The sequence below is a fragment of the Lacerta agilis genome, chromosome 11 (genome assembly GCF_009819535.1).
Source record: "Lacerta agilis isolate rLacAgi1 chromosome 11, rLacAgi1.pri, whole genome shotgun sequence".
NCBI classification, from domain to species: domain Eukaryota; kingdom Metazoa; phylum Chordata; class Lepidosauria; order Squamata; family Lacertidae; genus Lacerta; species Lacerta agilis.
Window position 1 is genome coordinate 54,611,733 of NC_046322.1, and position 13,007 is coordinate 54,624,739.

Consider the following 13,007-nt stretch of genomic DNA (forward strand, 5'->3'; position numbering starts at 1 on the left):
TCTTCTTCTTCTTCTTCTTCTTCTTCTTGCTACTACTACTACTACTAGAATTTATATACTGCCCTATACCCAGAGGTCTCAGGGCGGTTCACAGATATATATTGCGTAAAGGTAAAGGGACCCCTGACCATTAGGTCCAGTCATGTCTAATTTTGAAAAAGATTGTGAGCACTGAGGGAAATCTGTCCTGGAGGTCCAAAGTATAATGTCTGCAGGCATCAGCTTCCGATCCACGCAGCAGTCACGTCTCTTGACATCACCTGTGTTGTCATGTGTGGGGCAGGTGGGTGTGGTTTCATAAAAACAGTCCCACAGGCCAAATTTGAACCACCGGTGGGCCAGGTTTGGTCTGCGATCTTCAGGGTTGGAGATTTCTCATCCCATGATAGGATGAGTCACAATCATGACCCAGAGAGCCACACCTTTTCTCTTATTCCACCCCACCCCGTTCTGCTTGCTACCCCCTCCTCATCACGAACAATACAGGAGAAAGAGGGTCAAGGACTTAAAGCAGGGGTTGGCAAAGTTTTTGTGGCTTGGGCCAGTTCACGGTCCTGCAGACGCGGTGGGCCGGAGTGCGCGTGCATGCATGTGGAAACGCTATTTCCGGCGCTCCTTCCAGCATAGAGGAGGTGTGTGCAGGTTCCCATTGGCTGCAGGAGCTTCCTGCAGCCAATGGGAAGCTGGCCAGCGCTGCGGAAAGCGGTCCCTGCTCTGCTCCCCGCTGGTTTAGCGCGGCGCACGGGAGCTGACAGAGCAGGCAGTGGGGGTCCATGGGCCGCTTGTGGCCCATGGGCCTTAGGTTGCCGACCCCTGACTTAAAGCAAACAAGACTAGACACAGCTGAATCAGATGCACTTTTTTAGATTTGGAGCTCACAGTTTCAAGTCAATGTTCTATGGTGGCACTGGGGCACCCAATGCAATTGATCCATTACTGACCCTTCTCTTGTAGCCTGGCCATGACCCTCCCCCCCATTTCTCCCATCTGAGTGGCAGAAGCCTCTACAGGGTGCAGCTGTTGTAACCTGAGTTGCTGTATCAGCCAGTGCGGCGACATTCCAGATGTTTTGAGATCAGACCAATCTTATTTGGTTTGGCGTGTCTCAAAGGCCACTGACTTTAAGGGCCATAAGTACAGCAAACCACATAGGATTTGGCTGAGCATGGGTGCAATCACAAAAGCTTAAGAGAGCGAAGGTGGTTCTGCATAGGAATGACATGAGGCTGCTGCCATCTTGTGGCCAATTCAAGACACTATTGGTTCTGAGATTTGACTCTAGCCCTTGCAGCATGATGGATGGCTTTATTTAACTATTCTGTGCTAGTCTGGGATTCAGTTACGTTGATTTATTTACACTTTTTATTGCCTTTGCTCTTTGCACCTGCTGCTTTATATATCTGCATCACAAAGCAGATTGTTAGATTGGGCAGCAACACCTTAAAGGAAGATTCTCCATGGTTCTTCAAGTGTAAAAATATACATAATGAAACATCCATTAAATAACTTTTGATCATCAACAGATTATTAATGATAACTCTGGAACTTGATGGTTAAGTTGCAATATGAATTGCTATGTTTCTAGTTTTCCAGGCCATCAGTAACATGACAAAGTTATGACGCCTCTCACTTCCAGGCAATGTACTGCTTCCGTCATGTTCATTACTCAAGGACTTTGAATAATATATTTGGGAGGTCCCTTAGAAGTCATTGAGCCCCAACTCCCTACTCATTGCAAAGGAAACTTGCCTAGGAAGTAGAACTTACGGTACTCCATGAATAAGCTAGCATTGGAACTTCTCTCAATAACAAACTAGTCAACATGTTTGTAAGTGACATGGCTGCTACAGTGTTAAGTTCTTAAAACAAACACCTATATGTAGGGAGTAGGGCGGTATCTGGTTTTCAGTATTGCGATATATCAGCAGCTAAATATGCAATATGCTGATATATCACAGTGTCTCTTCACTCTGCCCTTTTCAGTGCCCTCCTCATATATATGATGCCATATATACATGTGGAGCTGAAGCAAGTCATGGGAGAAACAATGATTCTGTTTGGGGTCAGCTAGGCAGATTTTTGGCAATTTGATTCTCCAGAAGGGAAATGAGGACAGCAAACTCTCCCCTTGGTTGCGCAACTACACTGAAGGTGGCTGCAGCCAGATCCAAAATATTTCTGAATGTAAAAAGGCGAGGTCTTTCAGTGATCAGGTGGCCCTACAGAGAAGTGTTAATAAACCAAACACAAGATTGTCACATGATAGAGGCAGAGGCAGCAGCAAAGGATTATGCTTGGTCTAGCATGGGGGACCTGTGGCCCTCCAGATGTAGCTGGACTGCAACTCTCATCATCCTTGACCACTGGCAATGATGAGAGTTGGAGTCCCACAACATCTGACCCCGTTCCTGGTCATGGCAGATGCCAAAAAGCCCACAGGCACAAATGGCTAAGTAGCACCACACATCTCACCCAAAACCGAAAAGTGTTTAATGCCATTTCAGACAGATTTTCTCCAGACTGTCAGACACTGCTCTCCATTCATGATACCTGTAAGTCTTTGTTTTGTGCAAACAGGACAACCATATTCTCAGAAAACTTGAGAGAGTCATCAACTATCCAGTCCTTAGGGATCAAGGGGAGGACGTACTCCGTAAACTTGGCAAATGTGGTTCCTGTGACTCCGTAGCTGTAAGACGATTTCCTCTCCACGCCAATTGTTTTGGGTTTCTGTTTTGCGATGCCTTTGTATAACTTCCACTGTAGATCCCTCAGGCAATCAAAAGTTACATAGCCTGTTTCTTAAAAGAAAACAACAGATGCAAACATTGCTTTTATTATTCAAAAGGTGTGTGGGGGGGGGGGAGGTATGGCAAAAACAGATTAAAAAGCAACAACAAACAAACCAAGACAAGCCAACCTCAAAACAAAATAAAATAAAAAAATTCCTTCCAGTAGCACCTTTGAGACCCACTAAGTTTGTTCTTGGTATGAGCTTTCATGTGCATGCATACTTCTTCAGATACCTGAACAAACTCATACCAAGAACAAACTTAGTTGGTCTCTAAGGTGCTACTGGAATTTTTATTTTTAATTTTTATTTTTATTTTGTTTTGACTATGGCAGACCAACACGGCTACCTACCTGTAACTAAGCTGACCCCAAGAGTGCCAAACATAGCCCAGTGAGGAGGACTGAGCATGCCCAGTAGGCGTGGAATGTTGAGTACTTGTTGGAAAACAAAAACAGAAAATGGGAGAAAGGGAAAGGAAGGAAAGGAAGTGGCCTGGTTCTGCTGTTTACCGCTTACATTATCCTGGAGGTGGTCATGTCTGGTTAGCTGAACCCCTGGAATAGGACCACTCCTGTTGAGGAGAGATGATATACTACAACATTTTGTTGCAGCTCCCACTTGCACTACTACCTCTGCAACAATTACTGCTACTAATAATATATTTGTAATTTCCCCTGCTGCCCAGTTAAGAAGGGATGCTTTTATAGCTGATTAATTGATCAGTACAGTCATACCTCATGTTACGGCTGCTGCGGGTTATGTCTTTTCGGGTTGCGCTCTGCGCTGAACCCAGAAGTACCGAAACGGGTTACTTCTGGGTTTCGGCGCTCGCACAGAAGCGCTAAATTGCGAACGCTGCGGGTTGCGGATGTGCCTCCATCACGGATTACGTCCGTAACCCGAACATCCACTGTATATGTTTAGTAGGATTGTATGGCATGTTGGGGATGGGGCAGTACCTCTGGTGGGGGACATGTTGTGCTCTTTCTAGGGTAGGCTGTCCCCACCTGTGGCTCCTGGAAGCTGTTGGCACGCGACAGTGGCCACACCCTGGGAACAGCTTCGACTGGCTGGCTAAACCAGATGAGGGTGGCTGATGGGTCTCAGTGGGTTGGAGACTTCCCCTACATGCGAAGACAGGCTCTGGCGGATTGAGCAGACAAGACCAAGAGTGGGTCCAACGGTCGTCAAGAAGGCGGTTACTGCATGTGCTGTAGAGGGAAATGAGGGGCAACCTGTGAAGGTACCCCATCTGGTTGGCATTTGTCTGCTTGAGAGAGACAATGGATTTCGCCTCCGGGAGTGAAGTCAAACTGCGAAGTTAGCAGTAGTGAAGTGACCTCCCTGGGGCGCAAGCCTGTGCAATGTGTATGGAGGTCCTGGGAGACAGGGTTCTGTTTGAGAGATAGGGATGGAGATGGGAAATAGGATTTGTCTGAGGGAGAACTGGTTCTGAGAAGACTATAGCAAGAGGAAAGAGCCTCACAGCTTAGATGGGAAGACTGGGTTGAGTGTCTGGGAAAGTATACGTACAGACAGGAGTTAACTGGAGGGCTGAGTTTGAGTCAGGAGAGGTGGAAGCTGTGAGGATACTGTCTACTTGGGTCTCAATTCAGTCAGGAGGGGAGAGTTCTTCTAAGAAAAGAAGACTCCCAAACCAGTAACAAGGGGTGAGGTGACCCCCTGGGTTTGTAATACTAATTGGAATACCTCAGAAAGTGCTCCTCGCTCATGAAATTGTAAATTGTAGACATTCATTTAGCTGAAGTACCATGAGGTGGGTCTGTTATACTTAACTGGGGGCACTGAGCGGGGTGAATCTGCTACATATTAACTGGTGTTAGTGGTGGATGCTTTCATCCTGGTAGCAATCAGGCCCAAATAGTTTTGAAAGTCCATCTCATGGTCATGTTTATGATCTGAACTAAAGCTTTAACATCCAGTCTCTGCTTGCCTGGAGTCTTCATTTCATGCTTTTTCCATTGCCAACCATAAACTATTTAAATTTCTATACTTTGACTTAATCCTACTCATTTGACTATGCTGTAAATTGTACTGGAGTCTAAGAGCTCCCTTCATTCCTACTTGTACTGTACTTAACTGAATAAAATTTGCTAACCTCGAACTGTTGGTAGCCTATGAGTGGGTTGTTCTGCTAATGCAGGCCGAGAAAGTAGTTTCCTCTTTTGCAGTTTCAGTGTAAAATACTGTATTCTGCACAATATCTCTCCCGAAATACACTGCTTTTGAATGGCGGAAATTGGCAAGGACATGACCCTCTTGATTAAAACCAGGTAAGGAAGCAGATGTGCTGGTGGCAGTTCTATGAGGTAACGTTTCTGTTGCGTTCTAGAAATAACGCTTTTGCTTTTTAATTTAGACTGACTGGGAGGCACAGGTGCAGAAGTATCTCTGGCTTCTCGGGAGTCCTTAGCCAAATCCGGATCCCTTGAGTCTTTTGTCAAATCCGGATCATGTGAATCTTTTGCCGAATCAAGATCCTGCGAGTCTTTAGTTGAATCAGGATCCCATGAATCTGGATCTTGTGAGTCTTTAGTCAAATCAGGATCCTGTGAGTCTTCAGTCAAATCAGGACCCTGGGAATCAGAATCCTGTGAGTCTTTAGCCAAATCAGAATCCTGTGAGTCTTTAGCCAAATCAGTATCCTGTGAGTCTTTAGTTGAACTCGAATCAGAGTCAAGAAAAGTTTTAACCAAATCTGGATCCCAGGAGTCAACTTCCCATGAGCCTCTAGCCAAACCAGGATTCCAGGAGTCAGGATCCCAGGAGTCCTGTGCCAACTCAAGAACCCATGTGTAAGGATCCCAGGAGTCGTATGCCAACTCAGGACCACGCGAGTCTTTGGTCAAATCACGTTCCTGTGAGTCTTTATCCAAATCATGCGAGTCCTTAGTCAACTCAGAATCGCGTGCATCAAGATCCTGTGAGTCCTTAGTCAACTCAGAATCCCGTATGTCAAGATCCTGTGAATCTTTAGCCAAGTCAGATTCCTGTGAGAGAAAATCCTGTGAATCTTTAGTGGAATCAAAATCTTTTGAGTCTTCAGCCAAATCGCGATCCTGTGAATCTGTAACCATAACAGGATTCAATGAGTCTTCATCGAGAACCTGTGAATCTTGAGCCAAATCAAGATCTTCCTTTATAACAACCTCTTCCTGAGATGCGCCAAGGTCAATGTGATGACGTTTTGTGACCTTCAAGGTTATGCCACCTTCATGCTCTCCAAACTGTCTAATAGATTTTGTGATTGAATGGATGGCATGGAAAAGAGATGCATGGTTCTCCATAAAAGGCAGCCTACCAACATGCTTTGCTTGCCCTTGTTTAACACTTCCAGAGGTCATTATCAGTTCTGACACCTGCACAAAAAAAGACACGGTGCCCTTATATCAAGCAATGGCCAGAGGCATGTAGTCATAGATTTAAACATTTCTACCCTACCTTTTGATCTATGGATTCTACAAGCCAGTTAACGGCAGTGCTCAAAAGGAATGAAGACAAAAACCAATAAAACCGAATAAGCACAGGAACGCACAACGCAACAAATCGAGAAACAGCAGCAACAGTAATCTCTCAGTGTGCCCCGGAAGCTCTCCGGGAGAATGCTGCACCTTTGGTTGGAACCTAAAGGAAGAGATGGGAGTTCCACCCTCCTGGTGCCACTGTTAAAAAGTATCTGCCCACTATGGTCACCAACCATACATCTGACCTGGGGGAGATATAGAGCAAGGCTCCCACGTACCCCTGTTCATTTGTCATGCTGGCTGGGGCTCATGGGAGTTGTATTTCAGCATCATCCGGAGAGCTATCCATCCCTGCTCTCCAGGTATTCCAGGCTGGGAGCAATCAGGGTTCAGCTTATCACTTCTTCCAATGGTTTGAATGCAAGGAAAGGAAAAAGGAAACAACAAAGGAGGGCTTGCTACAGTGCAGAGTGTTTTTGTTCAAGGTCCCAGCAGCTCCCTTTATTCCCCCTTACCAATTTCCCACCCCTCAACAGCAATCCATACCCACTGAGCATGGGCCTGTTGGGTTTCTCTCTCCATTTTGGGGGAGGAGGTGGTTTTGTTTGTGTACACTGGTGTCTGTGTTAGGATTCTTGCTCTGTGTTTGCAGTCATGAGGTTGTTGTCTATCACATGATGGTGTATGTTTTCAGACAGGATTGTTTGGATTACTGTGTTTTCATGATGTGGGACTATTGTCCTTCATTCTTTCTCTTTGCTGTCTGGTGAGAAAGAGGAAGGAGCTGAGTCAGAATGCTCCGAGTGTATTTTATGTAAATAAAAGTAGTTTAGCCAGAATGCTGTGCTACTGAGTTTATTACGTGAACTGCTAACATGCTAATGCTACTTGGTATCAATCACTTGGTATCAATCACTGAGATGTTCAGGCTGGAGAAAGCTTTTGAAGTCATTTTATGTTAGAATCAGTATACAATAAGCAGCACAAAAACGGCGTACACAAATCTACCAAAGCATTCCACGTTCTGAATTCTATATTGGTAGTCCAACCAAAGAGAGAGCAATGCAAGAAGTCTAACAAAGAAGCCACAAACAGAAAACTCATTCAAGTTAGTGCAACAGGACAATTTCAGTCTTTAAATTTCTTTAGCCAGGCTCCTGTAGATATTGATGAAAATAAGTCCAGTCAGACATTCATTATATGAATAATCAAGAATTTCTATATCATTACTGAAAAGATAAATGAATACAGGAATCAATATTTACACTTCATATGCTAAGTTCTTGATTGTTCATATAATGAATGTGTAAATATTAACTAGGTTTGGTTTATATCACCAGTGAAAGTGTGTAAATGTACCAAATCCTTGATAAAGAATATTTTGAAGAAGGAGACTAGATGTTCTAGTTAAGATGAGATGTAACATGTAAATTGTAAGTATGGATTTTTGTATTTGTCTGTTCAGACACTATTTACAAACTTTGATACCCTTTGCACTGTATGTTTTAATACTAATAAGGTTTGATTTATCCCACCAGTGTATGTATGAAAATACAGTAAATCTTGGGAAAGAATTTACTGAAGAAGCCCCAAAATGTCCATGGGCGAAACAGGGGACAAACGCTGGCACCCTGCCTAACTTTTGTGTGTAACATCTTCAATATTTCATCTGATTGGACTTGCTTTCATCAATTAACATCTGTGCGTATCATCATTGATATTTCATCTGACTGGACTTATTTTCATCAATATCTACAGGAGCCTGGCTAAAGAAATTTAAAGACTGAAATTGTCCTGTTGCACTAACTTGAATGAGTTTTCTGTTTGTGGCTTCTTTGTTAGACTTCTTGCATTGCTCTCTCTTTGGAATATAGAATTCAGAACGTGGAATGGTTTGGTAGATTTGTGTGCGCCGTTTTTGTGCTGCTTATTGTATACTGATTTACCACGAGTATTGGCAGCATAGGTTTATTTTTTCACATTTTATGTTAGAAAGCTTGTGACAACCGGCTTGTTTGATCATCTGAAAAACACCAGATCGAAGGGGGGAGGGGAATGATGACTCTCCATGGATGCTGCTGAACTACAATTCCCACCATCCCTGACCACTGGTCCTACTGGCAATTCCTTTTTCTGCTTTTATAAATCTTCTTTTTAAAGGAAAAATGTGAGAAGAAAAAACTGCAGAACCGTCTGCTGCTTTTTCATTGTGAATCACTTACATTGCAGCTGCTCTTGGCTGGCTCATCATCTGGACTCATTTCAGCTTCACTTTGCTGAAAAAGAAAACAACTGAGCTCTGGAAGGCAGAAATCTGAAACTATCTCCCTTAGAAAAGGCCTGAAATAGGGCTTCCCACGTTCACCTTTTAATTGAATATATAGCATAGAGAGGTTAGATAACTTGGATTACACCCAAGTATTAAGTTTATATACTGCTTGATTGTAATAAAACCTCAAAGTTTTGCAAAAAGAATAAACAATAAAACTTATCAATAAAAAAACAAAACCAACCCAGTTGAAATCAACTAATTAAAACATTCAAAATATACCGGTAATTAAAAGCAAAATAAGCTAAAACCAGATTTAAAACGGTGACAGCTTCTATAACACAATATGTGGCAATATGAAACTATCAGAATTAATGGTTGGTTTTCTCCTGTGTATTGTTAGGCTCTTGCATGAATGGGTGTTTGCTACAATTTTAGCTATTTAGTTATTTAGTTGTTATTTCTGAGATTTAGATCCCTATTTTCACCATAGATGATCTCATTCCAGTAATAATCTAGAATGCAACAAAATATAAGATGCAGTTAAAACGGTTTTTAAAAAAGTTAGAATGGAAAAATAAAACACAGAAAACACTGATCACTATCTTGCTGTGCAGGCCGTCTGCACACATATTCAAAGCGAGTGGAAGAAGCTGGCACCCAAAGAGAGACAGCATTGGTGCCTGCCAAACCTTGGGGGCAGGAGGGTGTTGAACAACCAAGGGGCCATTACCCAGAAGGCCCTTTGGTGAGTAATGGGTTCTCTGATCTCGTGTGTTGATGTTATTATCAGAAGTGCTTCCTTAGCAGGTCACAAAGGACAGGTAGGACAGGACAGGGGCAGTGGCTCCATTAGGTAACTGGCTCCCAAGCCATTTTAGTCTCTCCAGTTGTGAAATTGACAGGTTTCACACTACAAATGGTGCCATTTAGAATTAAGTTTGATCTGGAATTTGTGATATATATATTTTTAGATTAGCTTTATCATTTTAAGTCACCCAGAGAACTATCCTTACCTGATGACTGAGAAATAGAACTGATGAATAAGAGATTTCCTAAGGAAAGCCCAACAATGGAGATGTTGCCAATTTTATCATTATAATCTGTGTGTGTTTGTGTGTATTAAAACCTCTTTTTCAACAAATCAGTAATAATTCTGTCTCTTAGCCATTAAAGTTACAACCTCTTTTTTGAATTTAGTATCTACATGCTTTGGTTTTCATGTGTTTCCCAGGTAAGTGTTTTGTTTATTTCCCCCCAACTCTGATAAAGAAAAAAATTAAAAAACAAAACAAAAAGGAAAGCTATAGATAAATTTAAAAGATGGATAAAGTGGAAGCGATTGCAGAATTCTCTTTTGCTTTTTCATTATGAATCACTCACTTGGTAGCTGAAGGGAAATACTGGCAACTCATTATTCTCCCCATCCTCTATTCCCTCGCTATCCTCAGCTTGACTCATCACAGCTGAACTTTACTGACAATGCAAAACAACTGTTCTGGGGAGAAAAAGACAAAGAGCGATATGCAGCATGGACTTCTTGAAGTTTAATGTTGCTACAAGGCCAGGGGAAATTCTAGCTGCTGCTTCATATTGTTTTAAACGCAATGTTGGCTTTTCTTGAACATGACACTTCGACTGGATTTAACATGTTGTGAATTGCCAAAAAACAAACCAAATCACAGCTAGAGGGGCAAATAGAAAAAAATATATAATTGAATATATAAATAAATACTGACAGGGTAAGGGCAAAGGACTCTTTCTCCAGCGTTTTACAAAGCCTTGAATCCTTAGACTGGGTGACGGGGCGGAGCCAGAAGAGTCGCGGCTGCAAGAAACAGACGGGGCGAGTCGGCGCTGCAGAAGGCGCCGATCCACTTGATCCGCGCTGGGGTTTTACGGGCCCGAAGGGAGCCCGATCGGAAGCAAATCTTGCTACCCAGAAGAGCAGCAGCAGCAGCGGGTCAGCAAGTGTTGCGAGGCCGGCCGCCGCGCCCCCGTCGGCGCGGGGAGAGGTTTTGCCGGCGTTTTCATAGTGACCCCATTATCACGCCACAACTTTTCCTTGCAGGGCGGCGGGGGGCACGGAGGAATGACGCTCGGATGCGGGGAAGGGAATCGGGCAGGGGCTGCTGCTTATTTCAAGGGTGCATCTGCCGTCGCATCGTTTCCGGGCCGCGAGCAGGGCTGTAGGAAACCGATCCGAGCATTGCCCTTCTCCAAACGGTGCTCCCGGCGGCGCGCCGAGTCCCGCCCGCCAAATGCAAGAGGCGCGGAGCCCGGCGCCTGATATATATGCACCGAGGAGGCAGGAGAAAAGACCCGGGGAGCCGCAGCTGCCTGGACCGGCAAAATCGTTGCGCTGCGAGGGATCTCGGGATTCCCTTAGGGGCCAACCTTCCAGTGGAGAGTGACACTCGGCCTGTCCCTGCCGTCGCTACTCGCTGCGCGGGATCCCGAGCAGTGCCGGATTTACTTATAAGCTAAACAAGCTCTAGCTTAGGGCCCCACTCTCTTGGGGTACCCCCAAAAATTTAAAGGCCCCCAAAAACCTGCATGTACACTTCCAAAATATAAGATAAAAAATAAATAAAATAAAACCTACATACAGCTGCAGTGTTTTGTGTTGTGTTACTTTGATAAACTACATATTTTGTTATGTGCAAATGGCTTTAGATACCTATTAGGTCAATAAATTACCATATAGCATACATTCAGCACAGAAAACAGCGACTATTGTTGACAAAGGACAGTTGGACATGTATTACCTTCAGTAGCTTAGGTCCTCATCAAACCTAAATCCGGCCCTGATCCTGAGCCAGAAGTTTTAGATGCCAAAATACAACCCGGCCCCAAAGTTTTGATGTTTATTTAGCTTTGCGTGTGCCTTACTTGCTCGGCGTTGGAATTAGCTAATGCGCCTTTATTAGAAGCCAGGCTTATGGGGCGTGTGCCTTGAGGTTGATGCGATGTCTTTATTAAATCCCTAGAAACCCCCGAATCTTTACACTGTAATACACAAAGCAACCACGAGAACAAAGCAGCGGGAGATGGGAGTGCAGGGTTTCACAATTGGCTCAGCCGAGAGAGCAGCAACTTTTGGCTCCTCCACTCCTTTTAACTTTTTCGATTCTGACTCATTGTTACAAGAACTCTGTAACTAAGAACTAGTGATTGGGTTTCCTTTTTTTCCTCCTCCCTACCAACCCATTTTCCTTGAGTGTTGCTTTTAGATTATAAAATGGAGGGCAGAGATTGTCTTACAGATACTTGAAAGCCATGCTGGGAGGAGCCTTGCTTTGGTTGAAGTGTAAGGTAAAGATCCTTAAAATAAAGCAGGAATCTAAAAAATTCATTTAGGATTTGATGTAGAAACTACAAAACGTGTTTTCCATGTTTAGCAAAAGGTAATATTTATTACAACATGTCAACATTACATTATTGCACACATGATAGATGATTAATAGTTACAATCTCTTAAGCTACTGCTAACAAAAAGTATTTCCAATTTGCGCATTAGGTATTTAAATACAATGTACTTTCATAGTACTGAAGTGCACACTTTCATAAAACACAGAATATACAACATTTCTAAAAATATTAAGATATAAGAGTACATCAATACCATTTTTACACAGTACTGTCTACATTCAGTGTCCTCTCTTCATTCATTAAGAAGCAGTCAAATACTGGGGCTGTTTCTCCATATGGAATTTTTGATTGCACTAGCCCAAAATTTCCACAGGGTAGAAATGCAGCAGTCCTAAGCAAAGGTTCTAAGAGTCTCAGACATGCTTTTAGTCACTGGCCTGGTTTGCACAATACATTAAGCCATGGTTTAATGTGAGTGAGTTTCACACTGGCTGGTGCACACTCTATGTAGTGTTTATTCTTCAATCCTGTTACTGACACACCAAATGAAACAAGCCAGAGTCTAACTTCTTGTCATCCAAACCCAGCCTCATGTGTTTCCTTCAAACCAACCATGATCACTAAGTGAAAACAAACCTTGGCGACTGCTCTTGGTTTGTTTGGGAGGAAACAAACCCCAAACCTCGATTTGGAAAAATTTGAGTCCTGAATCTTCCAACATACTGTTTCATAAGATGCACATGAGTTCTAGTGCGCCAACATGCCAAAGTTGCACAGAAACGCTTTTCCCTCTTTCAAGCATTTTTTAAGTTGCACATTTGGTAAAAAAGGTAAAGGACCCCTGGATGGTTAAGTCCTGCTTTCAGGTCGAGGGACCCGGTGTTTGTCCAGTGTTTTCCGGCTCATGTGTCCAGCATGACTAAACTGCTACTGGCGCACGGAGGACCATGACGAGTGCCAAGGCACACGGAAACGCCATTTACCTTCCTGCTGCAGAGGTACCTATTTATCTACTTGCAGTGGCGTGCTTTCAAACTGCTAGGTTGGCAGGAGCTGGGACCGAGCAACGGAAGCTCACCCCATTGCG

At 43.5% G+C, this 13,007-nt stretch overlaps 1 protein-coding gene across 1 annotated transcript; it reads right to left on the minus strand.

The window, feature by feature from the left end:
• Positions 1-2,483: 2,483 nt before the first annotated feature.
• On the minus strand, positions 2,484-8,540 carry LOC117054750 (protein starmaker-like). The gene is made up of 3 exons (XM_033163801.1): positions 8,502-8,540; positions 4,914-6,174; positions 2,484-2,801 (listed from the first exon to the last, which is right to left on the minus strand). Exons 1-3 carry the CDS (start codon positions 8,538-8,540, stop codon positions 2,542-2,544), a joined length of 1,560 nt encoding a protein of 519 aa, XP_033019692.1. The 3' UTR covers positions 2,484-2,541.
• Between the last annotated feature and the right edge of the window lie 4,467 nt (positions 8,541-13,007).